Below are 14,738 nucleotides of genomic sequence, written 5' to 3'. Positions count from 1 at the left end.
TGTATATTTGGCATAATTGTTAAACCACAAAACTAAAATAGAAGCTCAAAAAAATGAATACTAACAACAGGCCCAAAAAGAATAGATCTCATGAAGCCCAAAATTCACTTTAGTGCTCCGGTACCTGCTGGTGATTTGACAAAAGCTGTGCAGCCAGCTAGGTTGCAGCATTTGGATTCCAATTACTATTTACAAACAAAAAAGGGGCTTCAGTTTTTATCTCCACATAGTTTCACATATATGCATGATAGTTTACATATGATGCCAGTGAACATACTGGTGTGATCTAGGCCACATTGCTCTCAGGAGCACAGAGGACAGCTGAGTTTGGGAGCAGCTTACATCTTATGCCAGTGTGCCAAACACAAGGGATTGATGCAAAAGAGGCCCAGTATCACTATTGAGGTACAATTTAGAGTTATATATACACACACATTCACTGCTCTGGGAAAACAACATGCCAATTTTGTTATTACAACATTATATGTCGTTACAGGACAGCTTTACCTTGTTACCTTTTGCATCTTGGGCTACTTCAGTTTTCTGGAAGTATAAATTTAATTTAAGAATATGTTAAAGAGCAGATTGAATCTATATGTAACAAAGACGGCTCTTTCAGATCCTTAGACACATGTAAATAATAAATTATTTCTGATCCTGAAAGTCAGATGATGAGAATGTAGTAGACCCAGATTAGATCATGTCTGCTTTGCCAAGCTGTCTGCTCAGTGGGATTTTCTGAGAGCAAGTGCATGTATGAGAATATGGCAGACATAACACGCTAAAGAATCTCCCAAGAAGATGGATAAATTCTGACCATATCAGTGACAAGTCTTTGGGCCTCACCTTCACTTGCTCTTTCCCTAACAAAATCAAACACAATCACTCATTGTGTCCCATTTCACTCACACAAGCACGTGCACCACAACAGCTGACAATCTCAACAACAAAAAGATCAACCTACGTTCAAAGTCGGAGTCATCATCTTCATCATCCTCTCCATTGGACTCTGTTTGCATCGGCTCCCCGTCAAACATCACTCCTTTTCCCGTCTTGCCGCCTGTGCTGGCCCCATCCTGACTTCTGGTGTCCCGCAAACGGGTAAAGTATTGTACGGCAAAATCCACCAGGTCTGACGGCCTTTGTCGGAGCACCTCCACAGTGTAGCCCTGCAGCAGTTCTGTCAACCCAACCGGTATCTCAATACTCATGGCTGTGTGTGGCTTGATGTACTATCTAAAAGAGAAGAGAATATTTGTCACAACTGATCTTGGTACAGAATCATAATTGTGTTTAAGTGCAGGGCTGTGCTGTTGCCTATTTGCTGATTTACACAGCTGTGGCTTGCTATAGACTACTATAAACGTGTGCATGACTTGTGAATGCTAAGTGACTGATGAAACCTATACAAATGAGAAAACTGATTAACTGAGTAGTTTGACAGCTACAGTCATTTATAACCAAGATAGTGTAATGTCATGTGAACTCTGCATGACATTGACAAGTTTATCTTTGGTTCAGCTCAGGCACACACAGTTCCCACAGCTGCACGTAATAGATATGAGCCCTGTGTTTTGTAAAGGGGCGATACAAGCTGGGTTTCACTAATATTCAGGTTTCGTGTCGTCAGAAGCTGAGCTGTCAATCTGAGTGGGTAGCCGGCAGGAATTAGCTAGCAAAGCGGCTAATAAGCTCCCACTCATGACAACTAGCTGGTACACGGTGCCGTTCAAGCCACACATCCAACTTGTCTAAACTCCTCTGTTTAACTGAGCCTTAGTTAAGACGGAACGTGTGAAGAAAGCGTAGTCGAGATGTGTTTCAAATACATTTTCACTTTCGAACCATTCAATTAGCTGTCGTGCTAGCTACTAAGCCACCTTCAAGGAAGCCTGTGCAGCTAGCTAACATTTGTAGTATGGCGTACTGGTTGTAGGTGCTAAGCCGCAGAAGAGTGGAAGACTGGATAGCCGCAAGCAGTGCAAGTTGTACAGGTTAAGCCATTTGTCAAGCTAACTTACTGCTGCGAAGTATGAGTCACTTACGTGCGATTCAGTCTCCCCGGCTAAACTAGCCAGTCCCCTCCTTCCTGGTGTCTTCCTTGTTCGCTCTTATTTCGCGTCTTCTTTTAGCCAGTCTCTCTGCCAGTGTATGATCCGTATCCCTCCACAGAACACACTTGTCGAACGTAAAGCCAGCAATTTTACGTTACCGTCTCCTAACCTATCTAACCTTTGTGGGGGGTATTTCCCGTGCAAACTAACTGTATAGGGATGCTGGCTATTAAGTTGATAGGAGGGGAGTTTTAAAAAAAAAAGGAAAAGAACGAAAGAAAGAAAAAAAAACACTCGACTTCACCGTCGCAGCCAACAGCGTCCACGCACTTTGTGAGGGAGGGACTTGCTGTGGCAATAAGGCAAGAGCTAGCTAGCTAACAGGCTGAATTGCTAACTAGCAATTGCTTGTTTTCTTTTGCGAACTGTCGCCACTCTCCGCAAGACACCAAGTCAGCTGCTGCAGCCAGGTGACAGAGCCTAACCTTGCTGTTCGCAACGTTATGCCACGCCGCCGTTAATTACAACGCAAAGTACCCGCGAAAATACTGTTTAAAACGTTACTGTAGTAGCAGCACTGCTAATGACAGCGCGAGAACCCAGCAAAATTAAACGAAACACGTTTCCTCCCTCCCGGCGAGGCAATCCACGGCTCTACACGCACGAATGAACCACTGGCTCCGGAAAGCATGAGGAGGCGTGGTTACACAGTGAGCAGAGAGCGTTTGACGTGGAGTGACAGAAACCAGGGCCAATTAAAATAAAAAATTCCAATACCACAGCCAATTACATACAGCTCTTGGATTAGACGCGGTAGAGAAGGCAGAACCATATTTGTACAGTCACAAGAGGACCACACCTACAGAAGTGGCCTTGACAATTTGGTAAAGATATGTGTGTGTGATAATTTAAACATTTATATATGTAGACGCTGCTGAATGTGAATATCTGCCTTTGTCCAGCTGCCAATGGGGTGTCTCTGAGAATTATCATTATAGTTATGAGGACAATGGTCAATTTTGTTTCACTGTAACCCAAGTAACACACATTTTCCTGACAAATTAAATGCTGAAATGGGATGATATCAAATAGTAAACTGTATAAAAAGCTGCAACAGAAAACCTTTCTTGAACGGCCGTAACCTCGTTGGTGTTCACTTGCTCTCATCACTTTCTAATTTTCGTCCTTAACCTGGTATCTTTTATCCTTTCCTTCTTTCCAGACTCTCTGGGCTTTCATAGATATGTTCAGATTAGGCAACAGTCTCTGCTATCACCCTCTGAGCCAATACATCAAATCTTCATGTAACTTCTTCTGAATATCATCTCCTTAAATGCACCAGTCTATATTTACTTCTATTTTCATACACAGAGCTCTCCTGAATTAGGGTACTACTGAAGGTTGCTGTTTCCCTTTCCATATTCCTGCCTTTGTTTACTTTGTTTTATTGCAGATCTTCGGGAGTCCACCCCCTGAAGAAATTAACCTGTCATGGTGCAGTGGGGTCACCGAGGGTGGCTCTGAAGTATTCTGAGAGTATTGCTCAGGACCATTACAGCCCATGTCGCATCTCCTCTTCCATTTCTATTTCTCAGCTGTCACCAAGGTAAATCCGTTGCCATGGCCACAGCGAGCCCGGATTTAATTCCTTGAACCGGTTTCTGATTGGCTCAGATCTTTGTTTCCAACAAACGGGAAAGTCTACCTCCAGGCTCCCCCTGCTGGAAGAATGAACTCAACATAAAACAAGTAAAACGTTTATATATAAAAATATACCTCCACATTGTCATTGAACAAGTTAGATTGTGGAAAACGATAAACTGTGGAAATCAGTTATTGTTAACCCAACTTCCCTATCCCTTATCCTGAGAAATCACCCATGTGTAATTTGTATATATAAAATGGCCCAGTATTTACTTACTCTCATTCCCCTTATTGTATCTGTAACATGCAACTGAATTTCCCGGAGGAACCCACCCGAGGGATTAATAAAGTTTCATCTATCTATCTATCTATCTATCTATCTATCTCTTACCACGGTGGTATAATATACAGATTTAGAGTGTGGATTCTGGCCATGATTTTCCTGGAAGTATCATCCTTTGAGAGTTACTGCTAACGTGGTCCTGACAAACTCTAAAATTGTCTCAAGGAGAGCTACTAACCTACATTTACTGGGTAAAGAGGAGGAGGAAAAGCAGAGAAAACAGGGAACCAGAAGAAAATTGGACAGCTTTTGTATTTATCCTTTCCAAACACTTGAGTCTTGGACTTCAGACATACAACAACTTTGATGGATGAGGAGGAGAGAAGACTGATGATAGGTCCCATTTGATTTGCTTCCATTGATGTGCTTTGCGTGGCTTATTATGCTTCTAGCAAACTTTGTCTCACCTGTGCATTAAGACAAATAAACTCGAAGAATGTTAAATGACTCTACGGCTGTACTTTACATGGCAAAAATCTTTGAGCAGAAAAAAAAATGGTAAAGGAGGAAAGCCAAAATAATTACACATAAGTGATGTTTTCATGTTGCCACTCTAAGAATACAGTTAAATTTATTAAACAAGGTGTTGTGTTTTGTTACCAAAAGGACATGCAACAAAGAGCTCAGAGATTTTAATGTGAACATTGCCAGCAGAAAAACTCAGAATGATGGAGAATGAAATTCAAAAATATTTCTATCAAGTATCAAGTTTAGTCTCTTCCATTGGATAAATCTACAATGATCTGCCTGCAGATTGTTCATTCACAAGTCTGAGTATCAAACCAGATCAGAAAGGAGATTTCTAAAGTAGTTAAGACAGACTAACAAATCAAACCTCCCCCAGATTGATTAATCTGAAGCTCCAAACAAAATCCATGTCCAGATGTCTAAAAAACATGACTCCCAGGGTTGATGCTGAAACACTTCCCAGACTCTGCTCTCCAAATGTTCACTCCACCTGCTGGTAGTCCTTGGAGATGGGCTTAGGGCTGGCTTCCTCCCAAAACAATCAGCTGACTCTTCAGGAATGAATCTAAGGCAGTGAGGTACAGGCAAAGCTAAATAGGACTGGAATTTTAATTAAAGCCAGAATAATGTTAGCAGCAGTGTAGTGCAACAGTCTGGCAGTGAATGATAAGCAGAGCTGGTTTTAAGTACTGTAGATGAGGGTGATGAAGGTAACGAGTGACAGGTGTATCATTAGAGTTTAGGTGGCCATGCCTACTCCTGAGAGGAAGTAAGAAGAGTTATCATGCATATACACACACGCACGCTGAGGCTAGGGAGAGGTAGACAGAGCAGTAGCAGAGAGACAGAGAGAAAGGTTGGTCAGCACTTGGAAGACAAGACAGCGCTTAACACAAGGACCTTAGCTTGTGGACAAGATGTCAGAGTACATTCATGCTCCAAGACTGAAAAAAAAACCCCTAGAAATCTCACACCAGTCCTCGGTTCATTCATGCTTTGCATGTGTGTGTACCAGTTCCAGTACCACATTCATATAACCAAGCCTGTCTTCAGTGAATTGTATGAGCCAGTACTGCCACCTACTGCCTGATGCGTGCTATTCAGCCTGGCAAAACAAATGCCGATTTTTTTTCTCCCAAGGTAAGTCTTTAGTTTTGCTCATGAAACACTACTAAAATCAGGTCGACCAAGCCTACTGACCTGTGTCACACCTCACTTAACCCTGCAATATGTATTACTGTGTAAAAATCTACTTTCCAAGCTTCATTTCACCTGAAGTAGGAGCTGAATCCAAATGTTTTTTCTTTGTTTACACTCTTTGAGAAATTTGAAAAATTCTCACATGTGATACTGTTATTTTTATGACCTTAATCGTGACCTTAACACTTAAGGTCACGAGCTACATGTGATTTCAAAATACAATAATAACAATGAAGATGACTGATAACCTCCCCTCTTTACGCATACCCAGCCACATAACAGAATTGAGACAGCAGTAAGTCCAGCCAGCCAGCCTGTTCAGTTAAACAGTCATTTATTCTGTAAGAGAGTATGGACATTATCAACAGTCTAGTAACAAATAAGTTGCCATTCACCCATTCAGAAGTATTTCCATTATTACATATTATATACAATTTTGTGCCAGATTTGAAGTAAAATGTCAAATGCTGACACTCAACCTATGATGTGACTATAATGCATCAGTGCGAAGTATGAGAAGTATAGGACGATGTTAAATGAAAGTGTGCACTATGGTCTTTAGAGGTGTAGAAAATGTTTAAAAACTGGCACATTTTTCACATCAACACTGTTAACATAAAGTACATCCAGTACTACATAAACTGAGAAAAAAAATTTAATAAGGAAGACTCAAAGTTTTGTCATAAAAAAACAAAACAAATCCTTTTTTTTTTTGTAGGTTGTGGTGTATGGTCTCTAAACACTAACCATTTGATTGATTTGACATTGCAAATGCACGATTACGAAGATTACGTTAGGGTTTGTGTTTACAATTTTGTCCGCAGTGCCAAAATTCCTCCGCTTATCAAGATGTAGAGCTTTTCCTACCAAGAAGGCTACCGTGCCACCCTTAAAAATCAAAATGAAATACTGACACAAACGCAGATTAAAGTAAATCTTGGACTCTCTAAGACAGACGACATAGCTGTGAGACTTTCTAAAGTTATAATTTTAACCTCACAGCACTTGAATAATGTAGGCGTTCAATACACAGTGGTCAGAATGGAAAAATCTGCACGTTATTTCTGTTGTTTTACAAACCCTCGTATCATTATTATTGTTATTATTATTATGTGATTGATTGAACTTTCTGTTTTTGCTGTTGAGTCCCACTGGGAGCAAAAGAAATAACTTTAAGACAACCCAGCAACACTGTTGCCATATTTGCAAGCCAAATGCATCAATTTTTCTGTTAAATATTGCATTTCTCTAAATGGCTTAGACAAAACAGGTCTTTAAAGTATTTGGGAGGTATTTATGTGCTGTAGCTGAGCCTGTACTGAAAGACTCGGAAACAGTTTTCAACCCCAACCTGCTTAGACCCACGATTAAGACAGAAATTTCGACAGACATCAGTGAAAACAGACAGACAGGAAGACGATAAGCAGAAAGACACAATTACTCAACCAGGAACGGAAACAGACGTGACCACACCCACTCACACACACGCACTCAGAAAAGAGTAAACAGAGAAACAGATGCTTCAAGTGCAGAAAACACTCACAGACTCACACGTGAGCATAAAACCACATCCATTAGCATAATAAGGCACAGACAACAACCAGAATACAATTCAAAAATAAATGTACAAAAGTTATTGTCACAAAAATCTCTTCAATTATATGAAATTAAAAATTTCCCCAAATTTATTAGAGTTGCTTTTTTATCTGTTTGAAAACCTGATAACTGTTTTTTTTTTCTTTCAGTAGTTTGCGTGGTGTATAAATTGCAGGTGTTACGTAAATGTTTTGCACTCATGTTTATTTCACCTTAAGATAAAGATCAAAATGAGAAAACAACTTCCTGAAAATCTAATTTGATAAAGAAGTACAAGGCAACAAACCTTTAGCAGTAACACCCTTTGGTTGTTAATCATTTTTTAAAATATATATATATATATTTTTAAAAAGAACAAAAAAAAAGTCAAATTAAAATCTGGAAGTTTAAACAAAAATCTTTGACAAAGACAGTGTGTGACGTTTTTCAAGACATGAACTTCAGTAGACAGAGTCTTTTCAGAAACACTGCCATACATTTTCTGGGTTGCTTAACTGTACAAACATACAACCGTCAACCAGTTTCCATAACAACAAAAGTGTTATGAAGTCTTGAATAGATGGGAAACTCAATGAGCGACTGGATTGTGGTATAAAAGAAAGTGCCTTGTCGTGATGTGTTATCAGTACTTTGATGCCTATACATTAAATGAATTTCTATAAATACAAGATAAATAAAAGATATGTAAAATACAATGTAGTCTTCATTTCTTCATTAGCATTTCTATGTACAGAGTATTACAATTGTGTTCAGCAACCAAGCAGCGTGACGGCTGGAAACAAATCAAGTTTGTCAAAACTGTCGGTTAGAACAGCAAGATTTGAGCTGGGGCGTTGCTCCAAAACACAGTAATGACGATTCAAACATTTAAAGGTTTACGTGTTAACAACCTGGAGCATCTGTTTTTGTTTCTACACACATGATTACGACAATAAGATAAAACCGTTTTCCTGGATTTACATTCACTTTGGAAGACGACCCCTTCAATTCTTGCTGCTTTCTTCAGCACTCACTCCACAGCCCCATTCATGCAAACTGAATCTTTCAAGTGCACTTTAATCTTATAAAACTACATAAAGACTGGCCTGTGCACCTCAGGCTTATTAGCATAAAACAGCTCTTCTCTTAGAAACAGTCATACAGTCGAAATAAAAAAATGACAAACATTAAACTGAAGCGGCCTAATTACACCACCCTGTAGGCTGTGACACATTTCTTTATGAAAGCTGCAGCCAAATCAGATTGAGCGGTTTCCTGCCCTCATTCTTTTCTCTACTTTAATTTGAACTTCCTAAGCCTAAAAACTGAAGGACCTTAACAGTCAAGTGGATTATCATTTATTAATAGGGTAATATATGTGCACATTTATGGGATTCCTTCTCTCACTCCATGCTTGTAAGGATACATATTAGGGAAAAGGGGGCATGTGATGGCTTACAAGCCTTCACAAGATGTAAAGACAATATAAGGGGACTACACTTTATTAAGAAAGGACTAAAATCCAGTGAAAAGGTTTTGCTTCCATAAGGAAAATGCACAAACCTATGTGATAAAAGGCCTTGTTATGTCTTCGAAATCATTCAATGGAAATAGTATGTTTTTGGACCAAACAGCAGACTAGCCAGTCTTTTTTTTCCAAATTCACTGAGTGTGTGCAGCTCTTATTATTCACTGTGAGCTGATGATGCTAATTATTTGCTCTCTTATCTCAGTGCTCACACAAAAGGGAATCCTCAGAGCAGCAAATGGACAACCGGCCCTGAAAGCACACAAACGTCTGGCACACTTCCTGTAGCATCAATGAATCCACATTTTTTCTCTGAAACCCCCCCCAAAAAAAACAGTGCTGCCATGGTTACTGACAGCTTCTCTCCTCTCCTTTTTCTTTCTCTTCCCCTCTCACCATATCTCCATCTCTCTCCACCCCCGTAGCCAGCGACAGCAGTATTATGCACTCATGTAGTCTGACAGGTACAGCTTTTTGAAATTACGCAGGATCCTGCGAGGCTGAAACAATCACGCTGATGCGTTGCAGCAGGGGTGCTATTATGAGTTTGAATAAAACTGGGACCGCGCGACACTTGTGTGCGCTGTTCCTGCTGCAGCCTAATCAGGAGCAGATTGTGTTTGAAGGGCTGATGATAAAAACCCCTGCAGTTCAGTTGAGGTTAAGGGTCTGACTCCCATCGGGACTGATGAATACATTTACATCTCCATCTATGTCTGCACCCGCTGCAAAGTAATCCAATATTTGTTCTGGCAAAGTATTTTTTGACGTCTGTAAAAATAGAGAAGAGGATGCACTTACATCCTGAAGTTCCTTCTATTTATTCCCTCTTCTACACTGATTTGTTTGCTTTCATGTCTCATGTTGTATTTTGTATTCAATGCTATTTTTTTCACATTATGGAAAGCACTCTACCGATAACGATTAATTATTTTATTTTCTAATGCAACTCGATTATACAGCTGATGCAGTTCAGTCTGAAAACATCAGGAAAGATGTTAATAGAAGAAGAAGCCACATCAACGTTTGTAAGTAAGCGACTTCAGGTCACATTTAAACGGTGCGGTGGAAAGTTAAAGTATGTGTCACGCTCGACTTATTTCAAAGCAGGTGGGCAAAAAGCTGTTAAAGATGTCAGACCTGGAAGTCAAACTACTGACCTTATGATAACCTCTCCTTCCCACAACCCCCTACCAAAAAAACACATGGTCTACTGCCTAAGATAATAGAGCCTTTTCCCTCATCATCAGTCGTTTTATGTAATCTTTTCACACTGGGAGCAAAACAACGTCAGACTAAAATGTCTTTAATATGACATTTTAAATTGCTCCTTCTGATTGTTTTGCTGCGATGTAAAAGTCTTTCTTGTTGGTTAATGTTGCAGAAACCCATTTTCTGATTTAAAGCACACCAGCTCATCTAAAGAAGAAGCTGAAAAAAGAAAAATGATTTAATGGCCCCTTCCTCCCACCTACATCTAGCACCCTTGGTCTCAGCCATATGGTCCAAGAATCAGAAAAAAAGGATAAAAATAGTATCTGAACACTTTACAATATAACCTGTTGCAGCTCTGATAATTGGCCACTAGGGACAGTGTGGGTGGCTGAGGGTACACAATGTTTGAGTATGTAGTAGAACAAAGGCTTGCATGATGGATGGAACAAAGAGCACCGGTTACTGTGGCTAAAAAATAAACAAACAAACAAAGAAAGAAAAAATAGTATGGGTGAGACAAGGCAAGCAAGGGAAGAGACATAAAGACAGAGAGGCCAGAAATTGCTCCCATTCTGTCAGTCTTTTAGTGGTCACCGTGGTGACAACACATGTCAAAAAGAAAAAAAAGGACTCTTCTGCCACACTGCTGCTGCTATGACTAAACAAGAGTAACGGTCACCCTGGTTACAGCAGCAAGCTTCCCCCTTCACTATGTGCATGAGTCTCTTTGAACTCCGGGTAATACCGAAAAAAGAAAAAAAAAAACAGGCTGGCCAGTTGAATCTCTATCAAAGAACTGCTTACTGGATGTGTTCACCACAGAACGAGTCACTAAAAGCGGTATCACGGATGTCTGGTGTCAAAAATGAAGCACCATAAAAGACCCTAATTGCTTTCCAAGTTGTGAGCGGTGCACGTTTAATAATCTGAAACCTCATTGTGCTTGACGAACAGGTAAAAGCTAAGTGTATGTAACCAGTAATTGCAGTCTACATGACACTATAAAATAGGTAGTTCAGAGCGTGTCTATCTAGTTTATAATTACTGACAAACCACAAATGTAGGCTACTTTGACATTATTGCTGTGGTTCAGCTGAAAACCCACATCGAGCAAGAGCTGATTTTAAATGCTAACCCTTTGAACGGCCCCTTGTCCTCACCTTTGATGTCCCTATACTTTAAGAACATCAAAGGTTAGTTTTACAGAACAAGATTAAAAAAAAAAAAAAAAAAAAAGGAAGCCAGACTGGCTGCTTCCTGGCATAAAGTCATGTAATGTTCCCCTTTCACTTTATAGCTGGGCCCCCCAGTTTGCAGCCTGAACTTAATCAATCAAGACATGGCCTCACCGAACAACTGACAGTGAGCTCGACTACGGCCATAAAGGTCAAAGAACATTTCACCTTTGACCTCCCACCTGCAGAGCGATTCAAAGCAGTTTCATCTGAATAATTTAGCCTCATCTTACACTCTTGACTAGGATCGCAAATATAGCACCTATATGGAAAACTATTTTAATAATCGGTCACTCAGTTAGGCAGATAAGAAGTACTTATATCATCATTAGGACAAAATATATGAAGCTAGATCATCGTCTGGATTTAGACTGACTACAGTACCTTATCCTCATATGATGTATCACTGTCAACCATCTGTCTTTAGGCTAACCATCTGTCCTCAGATCAAGCAAAGAGGAAGTCAGGAGAAGACTATTACATATAGAGTGCTTTCAGTATATGCTTCTGATCAGCTCTATAAAAGCTGCCTTTATCAGAAATGTGATATTACAAAACAGCGCAGTCAGTGAAGAGGCAGGAGAGGAAGAGGAGATGGGATAAGGTCAGAGAGTATGGTGGAGTAAACTAAGGAGACTTTAAGATGGCTATTCAGTGTCACTAAATGCTAAGTTATCTACTAAGTATTCATGCATCCCTGAACCGACAACAGCTCCAAAGGTGCCGTCCTCCTTCTGTTCCTGACCTCTAACCCAGTCTGTTAATGGTAGTTGAGGCAGAAAGAAATGCTTCTGTATTCTGCTGCCTCTGTTATTAATATTTCAAAGATCTGGCCTGTTTATAAAATGAGAAAATGAAAGGCCATACCCATTATTGCACTTCGAAACCTTGCTTTTAGGGAGTAAAGTTTGTGACAGTCTTTACTCTCTAAAAGCTGCACACGAGCAGTTCAGTGGAGATGATGTGAAGCATATAAACACATGAGGCACATCCCTGATCAGAAATTTTGCCATGATGCTGACCATTGCTACAGAGTATTTACAATAAGAACTGACCCTATTGCCCAATTTATATCAGTGGCCTGATGTATAGATAGGAGGAAGAGTGTGTTTTTTTTACAGTAGCCCAGAGGATTTGCTAATAAACCTGTTATACAGAGACTATAATGTCCATCAGTATGCCCAAATAACTCCCAGACAGGAAAGTGCAGTAGTACTATTATGCCCGACGCACTACAGGAACGTGAGCAGGCGTTTTATGACGAGATTGGCAGTTTCCTCAGAGCTTCAACAGAGGTGTCAGGCCATACATTTAGGAGCCTTGCGCTTCCTGCGATGTTGCAGCTGGGATGTGCTCTGTGATCCAGGAGGTCAGCTCCTTTAGCACGGACTCAGCCACTTCAGGGAGGTCATGGTGAAGAGCGTGGTAGCCTCCTTCGTAGATCTGGGATAACATTTAGAAATGATAAGAAACGATCAAAGGGATGTATGTAAAACCATTTCATTTTTGTTCTACAATGCTTTTTTTGGAAAAGCCCTCTTTTAAACAACTTGCAGTGTGGTCAAAGTTGCAACGGATTCTTCCTGCTTTGCCAAACTTTCAGGGATTTAATACAAAAGTCATTTGATCACACCAAACATTTTGCTGTGATCAAATGACTTCCGTTTACAGCTTGAACTAACGTGGAAAGCCCCTGCATTTGGTCCAATTATTACTTTGATAAAACATGTGATAAAGAAGCGTCTGAGCCTCACAAGCACCACTTGATTTTCTGCTCCCTGCACTATCTGTCTCACGGTGCTGCACAAAAACAGAACATTCGTTATATCTGATTTCACTTCTCATGTGTCTCATTCTCATGTGTCTTGTTCATCCTCTTTTTAACTTCCATGTGATGAACCATGTAACAACATAGTGTGTGAAACTTCCCTCTTTACAAATACCAGTGTTGAAGCTCTTGGGATTTAAGAGGTTTAAGCTGCATTTCATAATGTAATACAGGTATAGGCATGTGTTGCATCACATCACTGTCAAATGCTTCACAGCATTGTGTAAAATCCCCTGACTGTAAAGTCAAGGGTTTGTATATTTTTCCTTTAGTTTGCCACCCATCTCTATGTTATATTTTAATAACAATGAGTTTTAATGACTGACAGTTTCTGTATTAATCAAACACAAATACCTCAGCTTTGTAATCTCGAATCATCATTTTTAAAGTGTCAGAAGACACCTTTAATGCTGGAGGCAACGTTATTCACCATATTTATGCACTGTGTCACGTTCAGTTGTTGCACTTTATAAACACTCATCTGAAACTTTATTAACGCAAATATTTAAACATATCAGTGTATTTAGACATATAGACCTGCTGAAATTCAGGCCAACCATCAAAATGGGGAAGAGACATAATTTAAATGACTTTGAACGTGGCATGGCGTTTGGTGTATTTGGAGTATTTGGAGTATTTCAGAAACTGCTAATCTACTGGGATTTTCCTGGACACTGTCAGATGTCGCGGTAATGGTCACACTGCTTTGAACTGACAAGAAGGCAACAATAAGTCAAATAACCAACTAACCAAGATATGCATAACAATTTCTCTCAGTGCACAATAGATTGAACCTTCAAGCAGCAGAAGACCATCCCAGTCCTGTCAGCTAAGAACAGAAAACTGAGTCTGTGTTTCACACCTGCTCACCAAAATTGGATATCAAAAGACCAGAAATTGTGTTGTTTGGTCTGATGACTCTCAATTTCAGCTTCAACATTCAGATGGTAGGGAGAGAATTTGGCATAAACAACATTCAATTCAATTCAACTCAATTTTATTTTATTTCTACAGCACCATTAAAGCATTAAGCGGTCCTGCTTCGTGCCAATAGTTTAGTGTGTTGCTGGTGGTGTAATTGGGCTCCTTAGTACCAACTGAGCATTGTACCCAGCGTGTACTGTTGCTGACCACCACCATCCAACCATCCATCTTCTGATGGCTGCTTCCAGCATGGCATGTTTTATTCATATCATGTCAAACTGGTGTATTGAACATGACAATGAGTCAACAAATCTTCACCAACTATGTGATGCTAATCTATCAATATGAATCTAAATCTTAGAGGAATGTTTCCAACACCTTGTTGAACCTAAGGCAGTTCTACAGATACAGTTTTCTGTAAACTAACCATACACACCTTGATTTTCTTGTCTGTACTCGGTGAATTGTCATACATCATCCTGGAGCCTCTGATGTCACAGAGTTTGTCGGCGTCACCGTGAAGGAGCAGGAAGGGCCAGCTGATGGATGGGATCTCCCTCTGCATACGCTCCACTGCCGCCATCAGCTGCATGGCGAATGATACTCGCACCCCGCCGTGATAGTTTAGCTCATCAGCGTCATATGCCTCCACCTGACAGGAGAGAAACAAAAGAAGCCAGGGTGGAGATGCTTTGGTTTCTCATCTCTCTCCACCGGATGTTGG

At 40.2% G+C, this 14,738-nt stretch overlaps 2 protein-coding genes across 3 annotated transcripts in view; both read right to left on the bottom strand.

The window, feature by feature from the left end:
- The window catches only part of prkar2aa (protein kinase, cAMP-dependent, regulatory, type II, alpha A), a 44,349-nt gene extending 42,162 nt beyond the window's left edge, over positions 1-2,187 (bottom strand). The window contains exons 1-2 of the mRNA XM_085145157.1: positions 2,046-2,187; positions 965-1,236 (exon numbers count right to left, since the gene is read on the bottom strand). Of these exons, the coding sequence (XP_085001283.1) occupies positions 965-1,211 (247 nt within the window). The 5' untranslated portion in view covers positions 1,212-1,236; positions 2,046-2,187. The remainder of the gene's footprint in view (positions 1-964; positions 1,237-2,045) is intronic.
- A 116-nt stretch (positions 2,188-2,303) lies between these two features.
- Positions 2,304-14,738, bottom strand: part of mgll (monoglyceride lipase) — a 42,202-nt gene continuing 29,767 nt past the window's right edge. For both annotated transcript variants that reach the window (XM_085145159.1, XM_085145158.1), the window contains 2 exons: positions 14,451-14,666; positions 2,304-12,705 (listed from right to left, as the gene is read on the bottom strand). In XM_085145159.1, the coding sequence (XP_085001285.1) occupies positions 12,574-12,705; positions 14,451-14,666 (348 nt within the window). In that variant the 3' untranslated portion in view covers positions 2,304-12,573. The remainder of the gene's footprint in view (positions 12,706-14,450; positions 14,667-14,738) is intronic.

Source organism: Neolamprologus multifasciatus, chromosome 20 (assembly GCF_963576455.1).
Source record: "Neolamprologus multifasciatus chromosome 20, fNeoMul1.2, whole genome shotgun sequence".
Lineage (NCBI taxonomy): Eukaryota > Metazoa > Chordata > Actinopteri > Cichliformes > Cichlidae > Neolamprologus > Neolamprologus multifasciatus.
Note: the sequence above shows the minus strand (reverse complement) of the source record. Positions and strands in the feature narration are given on the sequence as shown.